We start from the raw sequence: 13917 nt of genomic DNA on the forward strand, positions 1-13917 counted from the left end.
CAGTAGTGTTCAGCAAGCATCTTCCATTTAAATCCTCGTGGTTCAGGTTTAGCGCATGCATTTTAGTGTTAGTTCATTGAATGAAAGGGAACAGAAAGGAACGCGGGTGGGGGGGGCAATGATGAAACTGACAGGACTTTTAAAAAATCTGAGGAGCAGCTGCGAAGCCCCATTTTCCATATTGCAGAGCAGTAGGCGATTCTCCTGCTGTGTTATCAGCCACTGTGAAAAATGAAAAAGAGTCCGATGATCTCATAATATGGGGGAACACGTTGGGTGTACAGAATGCACTGACACTGGCACTGCAAGCTGGGATCATTGGCAACGTGTGTGTTTGTCTCTGCATGCACCTGTGCAAAGTCAGCTGGAACTCTACCACGCTTTGCACAGGGCTGCAATTTGTATGGGGGAGAAGTCCTTTGGCAGAAGCTCTGAAGAGCTTTTTTAACCTTGTGCCACTAAACTGAAAAAACAAATGGGGGGGGTAGCTTTGCCGATTCCCTAGCACAGCTGCATAATAATGCTAATTTCCTGCCCTTCCTTGCAAATTTGCGTGGTTTTCTCTTTGTGATTCTCTAATTTAATCCTGCACACTGGTCGTGATCTTGGCACTTTTAAAAAGCCTGTCCTGTGCCGATTGCACTCTTCCTCCAAATGGATCGATCCCAAACGATTCTTAAGTTTGGAGGTTCACAGAAGGTCCATGTGGCTCAGCTGCCATTTTAAAGTTAGGCTTCCAGAGACTGCCAAAATAGTCCCCCCAAAAAACTTTCTTCACTAAAGCTTTCTTCAAGTGCAAGGTGGTGCACATTGGAGCCAAAAATCCTAAATATAAATACACATTGATGGGATCTGAACTGGCAGAGACTGATCAAGAGAGAGATCTTGGAGTTGTAGTGGATAACTCACTGAAAATATCGAGACAGTGTGTGACTGCAATAAAGAAGGCCAATGCTATGCTGGGGATTATTAAGAAGGGTATTAAAAACAGATCAGCCAATATCATAATGCCCCTATATAAATCAATGGTAAGACCTCATTTGGAATACTGTGTGCAGTTCTGGTCACCACACCTTAAAAAGGATATTATAGCTTTGGAAAAAGTGCAGAAAAGGGCAACTCGAATGATAAAAGGGTTGGAACACTTTCCCTATGAGGAAAGGTTAAAGCGCTTAGGGCTCTTTAGCTTGGAGAAAAGACGACTGAGGGGTGACATGATCGAGGTTTATAAGATTATGCATGGGAAAGAGCAGGTAAAGAAAGAGGTACTTTTCTCCCTTTCTCACAATACAAGAACCCGTGGGCACTCCATGAAATTGCTGAGCGGTCGGGTTAGAACGGATAAAAGGAAGTACTTATTCACCCAAAGAGTGATTAACACATGGAATTCACTGCCACAGGAAGTGGTGGGTGCTACAAGCATGGACGGCTTCAAAAGGGAATTAGATAAGCATATGGAGCAGAGGTCCATCAGTGGCTATTAGCCACAAGGTATAGCTAGGGGCTCTGGGGCAAGTGATGCTCTGTCTTCTTGGTGCTTGGGGGGGGGGTCAACAGTGGGAGGGCTTCTAATGTCCTGGCCCCACTGCTGGACCTCCTGATGGCACTGGTATTTCTGGCCACTGTGTGACACAGAGTGTTGGACTGGATGGGCCTTTGGCCTGATCCAACATTGGCGTCTCTTATGTTCTTATGTTCATTAAAGGGAAAAATGTTTTCAAAACTTTAGACTTCCCATCCCAGTGTCTCTCTCTCTTTGCATCTCATGTGAATTTCATTCCACACTGATGATCCCCCTTTTGTTTGCATGCAGCACTGAAATCCTTTCTTTTTTTTTTGCACTGGGGATGCTGCCGTTTGTCTCCTCTCCGATCCCCCTTTCAAGTCAATACCCAGAGGGAATTAAACCTCATACAGCTCCTTTTAAGCTTCCCCCCTGTCATTTTTTAAGGAGCTGCCTTGGCTCAAGTGGTTAAGACGCTGAACTGCAGGCTGTGGAAGGTCGGTAGTTCAGTAGTTCAAGACCCGGGTTGCCGCATGACAGAGTGAGCTCCCGTCTCTAGTTCCAGCTCCTGCCAACCTTGCAGTTCGAAAGCAAGAAATTGCAAGTAGATAAATAGGTACCACTTTGGTGGGAAGGTAACAGCGTTCCGTGCGCCTTGGTGTTTAGTCATGCCAGCCACATGACCACGGAAACGTCTTCGGACAGCGCTGGCTCTTCGGCTTTGAAATGGAGATGAGCACCACAACCCTAGAGTCGGACTCGACTGGCTTTCGAACAAGGGAACCTTTACCTTTTACCTGTCGTTTTATTTTTTTTATTTCAGCGTTTCTGAGACTAGTGATAGTCTCATATCGCTAGACTCATGTGGCTTGTCAAAAAAATTAAAAAATTTAAAATGAGGGGAAAACGGAGCCTCTACACCGATGAAGGGGGGAGGGTCAGAAGGTGCAGAGTGGGCAGAACAACCTCAGTGTCGGCAGCAAAGGGCAGGGGAGGGAGTCCGAGGGAATCTGTATACTTTTGAATTACTTCCGGCTTGGAAGCAAAACAAGGGGAAAATTGGCACAATTAGACATGAGATGTCAACACAGTGCAGACAACAAAAGTAGAGACTGGGGGAAACAGCAACCATAAAGCGAACTGAGCACTGAAAGGGAGGGAAGATACCCATGCATAATGGGCCTAAGGATTTTTAAAGAAGTGAACAAATTTGTCCTCCAGACCTAGATACAGAAAGTCATAACCTCAGCTTTTTTACCCAAAAATAAAATAAGAATGTTGACCAGTTTTAGCTACAGAAGGTATGACAGGCATTCTTGGTTTGAAACACTGTTTTGAGTGACAGAGCTTTCTGTTTCCCTTGCAGAAAATTTACAGAGAAAAGAAGGCTGTATTTAAGATTTAATAACTAAAACAAAACAAACAAATAAATACCTTTTATTGGCATAAAATATTGAAGAGTTGCCATTAGGGTAAAACAATCCTATAAAATGTGTGGAAAATAAATAACTTCTAAAAGCATTACAAAGGTATGTCTATTTATATGAGCTTAAATTATAGCAAGATAAAATTTTGCCCAACCGCAAAACCTTGAATTAAATTATACAAACTAATTGAACATTTAATAACTAGAAGAAAGGCTCCCATACTTCTGTAATTCTGCAAACTATATAAAACAGTTGTTAGGGAGGGCATTTTTAAAAAGGTAATAGACAACAGAACTATAGTCTGTGGCTAGGGATGCCAGCCTCCAGGGGGGACCTGGGGATCCCTACAGCTCATGTCGAGACTGCAGAAAACAGCTCCCCTGGAGAAACTGGATGTTTTGGAGGGTGTGGACTCTATGACACTGTACTCCACTAAGGTCCCTGTCCTCAGGATCTCCAAGAGTTTCCCAATCTGGGTCTGGCAACCCTACCCCCCCCCCCCATCCCCTAGACTCTGTGCCACAGTGTATGCTATATATTGTTGGTTTTATGTTCTATCATGGTCGTACAGCATTGCTTTCATTTTTTGTAATCCCATTTTCTGCGTTGCTTGACATAGCATGTCTGATATTTTTTTGTAAACCTAGTCCTATTGTAGTGCTTATTAGAGCCCTCATTCCATTTGATTACTTAGTTCTACACCACGTAATCCACTTTCAGTCTCAAGTAGAAAATTGGTCTATAAATAAAGTAAATAAATAATGATAGGCTGACCACCACCATACTCATTTGCTCCCCCCAATAAAAAAGTTTCCTAGCAGTAGCCCACTGGGAAATTTCCCTGTAAATTAAATGGCTAGTCCACCCTTGCGTAGGCAGGACCCAAAGCCACCAGCCACAATGACCTTAATTTTATTAAGTTATAAATAAACTGTATGCTTGCTTTGGTGGTAGAGGATCTCTTGGTGCCAGTGAGTCCAGCTCACCTAATGAGGTGCTTCTGAGCTAACACACTGCATTTCTTCCTTTAGATCCAGCTCAGCACCATGAGCCGTTGCAGACGACCAAGCTTTTATCCTCTTTGGAGGTCCATGACTTTGACATCAAAGCAGATAGTGTACCTTAAGCTCAATCATGATGAACGATTTTCAGAAGCTGAATTCAGAGAGTCTTCAAAGATGTCTGTCCATGAATAGTGGTAGGTGGTGGCTCAGACACCATTCCAAAGTGAACACACAACAATGAGTAGAAGAGATCCTGCAGATACTACAGATAACAGTGTTTTGTGTTCCGAAGCCTGAGAAGCTGTGTTCGTGTGAGCTTTTTACTGTGAATATATCACCCTGTGTATTTATTCCCACTGTGCTCCAAGGGCTTTGGGAAGGTTACATTTGGCTTCCACAATTATATATTGGAAAGAACAATATTTATCTCCATCCTTGAAGGGCTTACAATTTTATGGTACCAAGCAATGGAAAATAGCATGTTTTAAAAATGATTTAATGCTTTTGCAAAACCACATTCCTTTTTTGCCTTTCTGTTTTTTGAATCATTACGAAATCCCTGTGCAAACACCCTTCTGTGCTAGGGAGCTGTGCCTTTTGTCAGCCTGGACAGAAATATTCAGCTAGAGTGAAATTTGTATCTGTCCTCCTTTCTTGGAAAGCTCTACTGTTTGGTCTCTGGAACCTGGAATCCCTGGGGATGGAGGAGGGATAGTTTGTTAAGTCACTAAACAGATAAATCACTTCTGTTGGGCAGGCTGGTGATTTTGCTGGGACTTTTCCTTCTCATTCTTGGATTAGGATCTGCACACATTCATAACATGGACAGCCCTTAATATCTGAAGTTCTTGTTTGTTGATAATAAAACATATGCCCAGAAAATAAAAAGCATTACCATTTAGAGTGGCCATCTTCTTGTTAAAAACCATACAACAGAATATGGAAAAGCAAAACAAAAACAGAAAACCAAAAAAACCCCTCCAAAAAACCAGAATATGGAAAGGCTGAGGCTTTAGAGAGGAGAAAAGGGTTCCATTGTGAGGTGTCAAAGAAGGAAAAGTTCAGTCACCAACGTGGTATGTCCAGGTGGGTAGCCATGTTGGTCTGAAGCAGTAGAAGTTTGATCCTGTGGGACCTTTAAGGCCAACAAAGTTTTATTAAAGGTATGAACTGTCATGGGCACGCACACTTCCTCAGATACAACAAAATGGAATTTACCAGTCCATACATATAAGGCAGAGTTTGAACAGCAAATTAGCATACAACGTAATGAAGATGTTTTCACAGATGTAAACAGGAATAACAAGCTAAATTTATAAGATCATCATTGTTTGGATTTAATTCCCAGGAAAAACAGTGAAGCGAATAAATGTCAAAATTGGAGATAAATGTGTAAATGTATCCTTCTTAATTGTGGAGTGCTCAGAGTAATTAACTGAGACCTTGTTGTTATGCTCCATCTGTCTCCTCTCAAGCATGAAGGTAACTAATAGCATCTTTTTCTTTGAGGTAATTTGTAGTGCAGTGTTATGTCTCCTGTGTTACCAGAATAGAGAAATGTATTCCAATACACCATTCAAATGTTCACTGCATTACATTACAATCACTATTTTAATCTACTATTCCAAATAAGAAACACACTAAAATAAAGAGGACGTATAGCCCTTCTCGGTGAGAATACAGATGTAACGACTGAATTAATTTAGCATATGTAGTGAGATAAGACACCAATATCCCTGATAAGTCCTGGGGTGGGTTTGTTCTGAGTGTTGTAATAACTTGTAATTCAGCATTTTCCCTTTCCAGTCTGTTCCTGAAGTTCCTTTGCAATAAAACAGCGACTTATGTAGCTGTGTGTGGTGTAGGTAAGTGACACAGAAAGGAAACTGTCTGTGCACAAGTTAACCCAGAAGTACAGTCTGCTGTGGTTAACTGCAAACTGAAAATGGTAATTGGATGTGCTGTGAAAGCATTCCCCGCTCTAAAAACCATTCTACACATTGATGACAACAGGTTAGCCTAAGATGGGAAGACTACTCAAGCATTGGCCATTTCAGAAGTTTCTTTGACAAAAGATTGTTTCCAGTCTTTCTGTAGACTGAACGTGGGAATTTCTGCATTCAGAGCAAGCTGAGCTGTGGGCCCTGGTTCGTATTCAGTAAAATAAATGTTGGGGATATGTGGAATGGTATGGTATAGCCTGATCTCATCATATCTTGTAAGCTAAGCAGAACAGTACTTGGATGGGGGAACCACCAAGAAAGACAATGGCAAACCACCGCTGCTTCTCCCTGCTTCTCCCTGACCTTGAAAACCCCTTGCTGGGATCTCCATAAGTCAATATTCTTTAGATGTAAGGCAATGAAGTTAAAAGGTGGTAGTCCTTTCTTGTCCCACATTAGTACATGTTGTCTGTGAATACATACCTACAGATGATCTCTTAGAGCTGTACATTTATAAAGCACACCATGGTTAATGCTCGCTTAATGCTTTTGTTCTTGGCTTCTGTTTAACAGTAAGAATGCTGTCTTCCCCAAGCTTGTTTTCCAGAAGGCCTCGTTTTGGTAAAGATTCAGATACCCTCTCAAGAAGTATTTAAAGGATTAAGTAGAAAAGGAAGGAAAAATCAGCACAGCGGAGGATGACCCTGTACAACTGGTCCACGGAGTTTTCCGTCTGGGGTTTGTCAAACACATCTCTGAATTCCAGTGTAATACCAGAGGAATGGGAGGAGGGCACATTGCTAGGCCTAAAAGTCTCGCTGGCTGTGATTTTGGCTGTGATCACTCTGGCGACGATGCTTTCCAATACGTTTGTCATCATCACAATTATCCTTACGAGGAAACTCCACACCCCAGCCAATTATCTCATTGGATCCTTGGCTGCCACGGACCTCTTAGTGTCCATCCTTGTAATGCCGATCAGCATCGCCTACACCATCAGCCGCATATGGACCTTCGGCCAGATCATGTGTGACATCTGGTTGTCCTCTGACATCACCTGCTGCACCGCCTCCATTCTGCACCTTTGCGTGATCGCTTTGGACAGGTACTGGGCCATCACGGATGCTCTCGAGTACACCAAACGCCGGACCGCGGGCAGGGCCGCCCTCATGATAGCCATTGTTTGGGTTATTTCCATTTGCATCTCCATGCCGCCGCTTTTCTGGAGGCAAGCGAAAGCCCACGAAGAAAAAGCTTTTTGCACCGTGAACACTGATCAGATTTCCTACACAATCTACTCTACCTGTGGCGCCTTCTACATCCCAACAATGTTGCTCATTATACTGTATGGTAGGATTTATGTTGCCGCCCGATCCCGAATCCTCAGGCCGCCATCTCTCTACGGGAAGCGCTTCACCACTGCCCACCTCATCACTGGATCGGCGGGATCGTCTCTCTGTTCCCTTAGCTCGAACCTTCATGAAGGACATTCCCATTCTAGTGGCTCTCCTGTGTTTATCAACCACGTGAAGATCAAAGTCTCTGACAGCGTCTTAGAAAGAAAACGGATTTCGGCCGCCAGAGAAAGGAAAGCCACCAAAACTCTGGGAATCATTTTAGGGGCATTCATCATCTGCTGGCTCCCATTCTTTGTCATGACTTTGGTCCTGCCAATCTGTCAGGATGCCTGCTGGTTTCACCCCATCCTGCTCGACTTTTTCACCTGGCTAGGCTACCTGAACTCTTTAATCAATCCTGTTATATACACAGCTTTCAATGATGAATTCAAACAGGCTTTCCAGAAAATGATAAAATTCAAAATGTGCTCCTAGGCATGACCCTGTCTGGCTTTTGACCCACTTGCCAATAACATAACCTTTGACCCACCCTGCACACAGAATTTCCTATGGGGTGGGTGCTAAATTGTTGTCTCGTACTTGTGACCAACAATCTCTTGTTTTTCATTGTACTTCTTTTTTGCTGTCTGTGATCATTCTAACTTTTAGTCTGAACGCTGACAATGCATATCAGCAAAACCAGAGAGGATTAGAGGGAATGGGGGAAAAATAATAGAGAAGCTGATTTTTCGGGCTAGCCTGAACTCGTCAGCTCTTGGAAGCTAAGTGGGGTCAGCCCTGGTTATTATTTGGATGGGAGACCTCTGAGGAAGTCCAGGGTCTCTACACAGAGGCAGGCAACGGCAAACCACCTCTGAACGTCTCTTGCCTTGAAACACCCCCCCCCCGAGTTACCATAAATCGGCTGTGGCTTGATGACACTTTTCACCACCAACATGACACAATTTCTCCATTCTTGTTTTACTGTAAATTAGAGAGTAGCAACACCTCAATTCGTTCTACATAATTTATTTCATGTACGGAGATAGTAATATTGCTTTACCTTTCGAAGTTTTTATGGGGTACTTTGAATACATAGGAAAAGTGCAATATAAATACTAAGTATTATTGTTTACTGTACAGCATTCTCAAAAGAAATGTTTGTTCTTAAAAAGGTTGCCATGACGGGGAAAGGGTCTGAGTTATAGACTGCTGCGATCCAAAATTCACTTTTCCTCAAGCACAATATATATATTTTTTTTGCAGAAGAAATACTTCCGAACAATTTCCTTTATTGTCACATTCTGCGACTGTATTGCGAAATGATTGTCTAAAAGGTCTAAGAATGGACAGCATGCTTCGTGGAGAATTTAGTTCCTCTGGGTTCACAGTGGGGCTTACAAGGACAGCAGCAGCGCTGGCAGAAAACCAGAGAGCTGGGGGGGAGTCAGTTTGCTGACCTTCAAGCGGGGCTTTGAGATCTCCTGCTATTACAACTGATCTCCAGCCAACAGACATCAGTTCCCCTGGAGAAAATGGCTCCTTTGGAGGGTGGACTCTGTTGCCTTGTACCCTGCTGAGGTCCCTCCTCTCCCCAAGCTCCGCCCTCCCCAGGTTCCACCCCCCCCCAAATCTCCAGGTAGTTCTCCACACAGAGCCGGCAACCTTAGAGGTTTGTATCACCCCTCCAGTGTCCCTCTTAGCAGTGCTACCCCCAAGAGATGAGACAGGAGTCATGACTCACCTCAAGCTGTGTATCTTGTAATATTTTAAGATATTGTAAACCACCTTGGAGATAATTTTACCCAAAGGTGGAACGTAAATGTTTCCTTGGGGGGAAGCTTTTGAGGGGTTCGCTTGATGAAAAGATCCATCATGGTGGACCAGGTGTTCAAAAGGTAGCTGATCTTCCCCTGAAATGAACACAGCACATAAAGCCTCTTTCTCAGGCATTTTGGAGTCTGATGGGGTGAGAACCTGGCCCAATTGCATGGCTGTCACCACTAGAACACAGCCCGGAATGCTTTGTGAAAAGCAAGGATTCCAAAGTAGGGGCCTACAAGTTCTTCATCTGAAAAAGTCCATGTGGAGTCTATTCCTAGGAAATCTGAAATCCATCATGTATGGGTAGCTCGTGAAAAAGGTGGCCATATATGTCTCGTTAATATTGCACATTCTCTTGAGGGGTATTTTGTGGATTTTCTTATCAAAGGAGGGCATCACTTGGAATTATTTTTCTACGTTTTCTCATGTCAGATCTAAATCATATACACAGTCCCAGCAAAATAAAAGAGCATGAGAAGTTATTTTAAATAAGTGCTTCTTATTTGTGTGTTTTTTCCCCTCACAATGATGCCGAAGGTCAGAGGAATAAAATCTTTGCAAGATTTCTTTTGAGGGAGAATGAAGGGGGGGTGCTTTCTGTCGCTGCTCTGCCACCAGTGTTTTGAATGACTCTGGGCTACTCTCATAGATGGGGTTGCCAACGGCCAGGTGGCATCTGGAGATCTCCCGCTATTACAATTGTTCTCCAGATGACTACGATCAGTTCCCCTGGAGAAAATGGCTGCTTTGGAAGGTGGGCTCCGTGGCCTTATACCCTGCTGAGATCCCTCCCCAAACCCTGCCCTGCCCAGGCCCCACCCTCCAAATCTCTGAGTGGTTCCCAACCCTAAGCTGTTAGCCCTACCCACAGGGCTATAGCCAGTGGTGGGGCATGTGGGGTGGCGCCCCCTATCGAATTTGCAGTGCCCCACCTCAATCTCCCTCTTTAATTTTTAGTTTTTGGTGGTATTTCTTCAGCTGCAGCGCCACTGCGCCAGACCAAAGCACACACAACTAACCATCCTTCCAAAAAGAGTTGGCTTCTTCTGACTGGCTAGCTTTCGGGTCCCGCCAGGGAGTAGGGCTGGGCTGGTGCAGGGCGTGGAGGTGCAGCAGCAAGGCTGGACCCTGGCATGTGCACACTGCCAGCATGCCCCTGAGTGTATGCAGAGCAGGCAAGGACACACATCTCCTGGGAAGGCAGCCGCACAGGCGGAGGCCCTGGCTGAGGGCTTCATTAAGGGGCAGAGTCGGTGCTGGGAACTGACATCCCAGGGCCTCTCCCTCCCTCCACGTGCACAGCACCTGAGCAGGGCTGAAGAAGATACATAGGCTGAGTAAGACGCACTCTGCAGGAGGAAGCTTAGGGCTCTTTAGCTTGGAGAAAAGACGACTGAGGGGTGAGATGATCGAGGTTTATAAGATTATGCATGGGAAAGAGCAGGTAAAGAAAGAGGTACTTTTCTCCCTTTCTCACAATACAAGAACACGTGGGCACTCCATGAAACTGCAGAGCGGTCGGGCTAGAACGGATAAAAGGAAGTACTTCTTCACCCAAAAAGTGATTAACACATGGAATTCACTGCCACAGGAAGTGGTGGGTGCTACAAGCATGGACGGCTTCAAGAGGGAATTAGATAAGCATATGGAGCAGAGGTCCATCAGTGGCTATTAGCCACAAGGTATAGCTAGGGGCTCTGGGGCAAGTGATGCTCTGTCTTCTTGGTGCTTGGGGGGGGGTCAACAGTGGGAGGGCTTCTAATGTCCTGGCCCCACTGCTGGACCTCCTGATGGCACTGGTATTTCTGGCCACTGTGTGACACAGAGTGTTGGACTGGATGGGCCTTTGGCCTGATCCAACATTGGCATCTCTTATGTTCTTATGTTCTTATGAAGCAGCAGGAGCAGAAGGAACGAGGCTTGGAGAATCGATTGCCCGCCGCTGCCTGGGTAAGGAGCTAGTCCTCTCCTTCCTCTCCCTCCACTGTGCCTGCTTAATTTGCCCATTTTAATTTGATTTACTTTAATTTAATTTAATTAATTAAATTAATTGGAGCCCCCTGGCACCCCGGCGCTCCCAAAAAATTCCTGGCTAGAGGGCTGCCTACCCATAAATATTAGGCCCCATAACCAGTGACTTGAAAACATATTCCACTAAAATCAAGGAGACTCAATATCAAGAGCAAAAATCTGAATATATATCATCAACTATTTTACATATTCTCTGCTTCTTCCAGTCCTAGGAAATGTCAAAAAACTTTGCAGGCTCTGAAAGCCTTCTGAAAGTCTTGCTTGGTCCTCCATCAGCCATGGCTGTTTTCAGAACCTCGAGGGCTAGAAACATTTTTAAAAGAATCCTAAGATTTCTGAGATGCTGAATTCTGTATCAAGCACAAATTTCTCCACCTCCACAGGACAAAAACAGAACATACGCAGGTTTGAATTACATTTCTGTAGTCTCATCTTCCTCTTTGAGGTAAATAACTCGCCATTTTAGTGTTTCTAGAGTGCAGTTACACCTCCCCCCCTCAGCTGTCCTTTGGTTATTCTGGAAGGGTTTAAGAACCAATGCGGGTTTAGTGGTCAGCATATCAGACTAGGATCTGGGAGATCTCGCTTTGAATCACCAGTCTGCCATGGAAGTTCACTGGGCGACCTTGGGCTGTTTACTCATCCTGAGAATAAAATGGAGTGGCGAATGCTGATGTAAGCCATTTTGGGTCCTTGCTGGGGAGAAAAGAGGGGCATAAATATTTAAATAAATATAAATCAAATTGAACCCAGCTTCCCTTATCTGATATGGAAAGAAAAAGTGGAAGGCAGCATTAATTAATTACTCAGCAAGTAACAGGAAAGTATTTATTGTTCAACCGTGCCATAGTTCAGTCATCTGAGTTCCACTGAAATACAGAAGGCATCAGATGATATCTGGTATAGCAGCAAACAATAGCTTAAAGATGGTCGGAGTGCTGGGGTTACAATGCACAGAATAATTTAGGCAAAATTAACACAGTACTTAACACAAAATAGAGGTATTTTTTAAAAAAAGAACAGCAACATTCCATTATGGATTATACAAAGGATTCCTTAATTCACCTCAGCCAAGAGCGAGCAGGATTTGCTGGCCTTTAGGTTATGGAACAGGAGTTTGTCCCCACCCACCCAACCAATGGGAAATGCATGAATCTCTCTTGTGAGGTGCACCGGTAGCCGAAAACAGTTGAGTTGGTTATGCTGCCACTGTTGAAAATTTTCTGTACCTCCAAATTAGTCCAAAGATCTGCAAACACAGTAGTAGAGGCCATACACAGCCTCTGTTTTCTTTCCACATCTGACACCACTAGTCAGCCAACCAGCCACCAAATTTAAGTACAAGTTCGTTTTAAAGTAGAGATATAATAAAGCCCGACAGTTGCTGAACACACAAAGGTAGATGCTATAATTACTAGTTGCTTCTGCCACTTGCTGCTTCTTGACTACCAGCTGCTATTTACTGGCTGATACCACTGAGTACCAGGCCCAAAGCCACAGTGGGGCATTTAGGGGCGGTGCACCCTCATTCGTGGTCCACGCCCCACAACTCCCACTGCCCCTGCCTTTACCCACTGGCAGCACTTGTTTGCTTCGGCCACTATGGGAGAAGGAGAGCCGGCTGGTGCAATTAATACTTGGCAAATATACACTCTCTGCTATAGTAGCGGGCAGGCAAGGCCTGCCACTACTGTAGCACAAAACACATATTCCCTGAGTATTAATCGTGCCAGCCCGCTGGCTCTCCCTCTTCCAGGCCAAGTGAGCGGGTGAATGAGGCAGGCAGGCCTCACCGCAGTCATGCAAAGAGAGCATACTTGCTATTAATTGCACCAGCTGGCCGGTTCTCCTTCTCCTGTAGTGGCCAAGGCAAACGAGTGCAGCTGGCAGGTAAGGAAAGACCCTTCTCTTCTTCGCCTGCCTGCCAACAGGATCTCTGTCTTCCCCCGCCCCCCAGATTTCCCAACACCCCCCTACCAAAATTTTTCTGGCTACGCCCCTGCTGAGTGCTATCTGAAGTGGGAGGAGCTAGTTTTCAAGTCAAAGCTTGAGCAGCTAAGAACCAGTGGCAAATGTATCTGCTTGCACCCATTGCTATAGGACTTTGTCTAGATGCAGCATGGCGGTGTGTGAACAGAGCACTCTTTCACTCGGACGGCTTCTTCTCTGACTCAGAAAGAGGCAACGTCCTCATGCCGGCAAAAGACGATCAACGGAGAAGGAAAGAGAACCCTTCCACCCCCTCCGCAAATGCGCGCACTTCAGACCCGAAGGAGCAGCGATCCAGAAAAAGGCCTCATTCCCCGACGAAGGCGCACGATGCGGGCGCCATTTTAAATCAACCGGCAAACAACAGAACCCCGGAGGAAACCGGGAGGGGCTGCGGGGCGGCTTTCGCTGCACCCATATGCCAGAGCATGAGCTCAAATGTATTATTATTAAACTTGGCAAGCGCACAGGAGGCTGAAGTAGCGGGCTGCTCCCAGACGGAGAACCCCCCCGACGCGAATGTGAGTACTCCCGAAAATGGCGCGAAAGGGCAGTTAACTCCTGAGGTGATGCAGTTCATTAGACAAGCTATGCGGGAGGAGGTAGCCACCCTTAATCGCATGTCCCTCATAGAATCTGCCTGCGCAGAACACGTTCATCCCCATACTGGCCACTACATTCAGGGAACCCCATCAGATCCGTACCCTGATTCAGAAAGGCCACGTTGGCCCACTAAGGCAGCTAGAAAGGAGCACCACTGCCATGAGAGGGAAGAGCAGGCCTATGATATGTCCCAGTTGGGGGAAAGCGAAATGGATGACAGAGAGGAGGGAGAATTTTTCTCTGATGAGGAGGCTG

At 45.1% G+C, this 13917-nt stretch overlaps 1 protein-coding gene across 1 annotated transcript; it reads left to right on the top strand.

The window, feature by feature from the left end:
- The first annotated feature begins 6576 nt into the window (after positions 1-6576).
- Positions 6577-7710, top strand: HTR1D (5-hydroxytryptamine (serotonin) receptor 1D, G protein-coupled). The gene has a single exon (XM_015418628.1). It carries the CDS (start codon positions 6577-6579, stop codon positions 7708-7710), a length of 1134 nt encoding a protein of 377 aa, XP_015274114.1.
- The last annotated feature ends 6207 nt before the right edge of the window (positions 7711-13917 follow it).

Source organism: Gekko japonicus, unplaced genomic scaffold (genome assembly GCF_001447785.1).
Source record: "Gekko japonicus isolate JY-2015 unplaced genomic scaffold, Gekko_japonicus_V1.1 scaffold524, whole genome shotgun sequence".
Taxonomy (NCBI): domain Eukaryota; kingdom Metazoa; phylum Chordata; class Lepidosauria; order Squamata; family Gekkonidae; genus Gekko; species Gekko japonicus.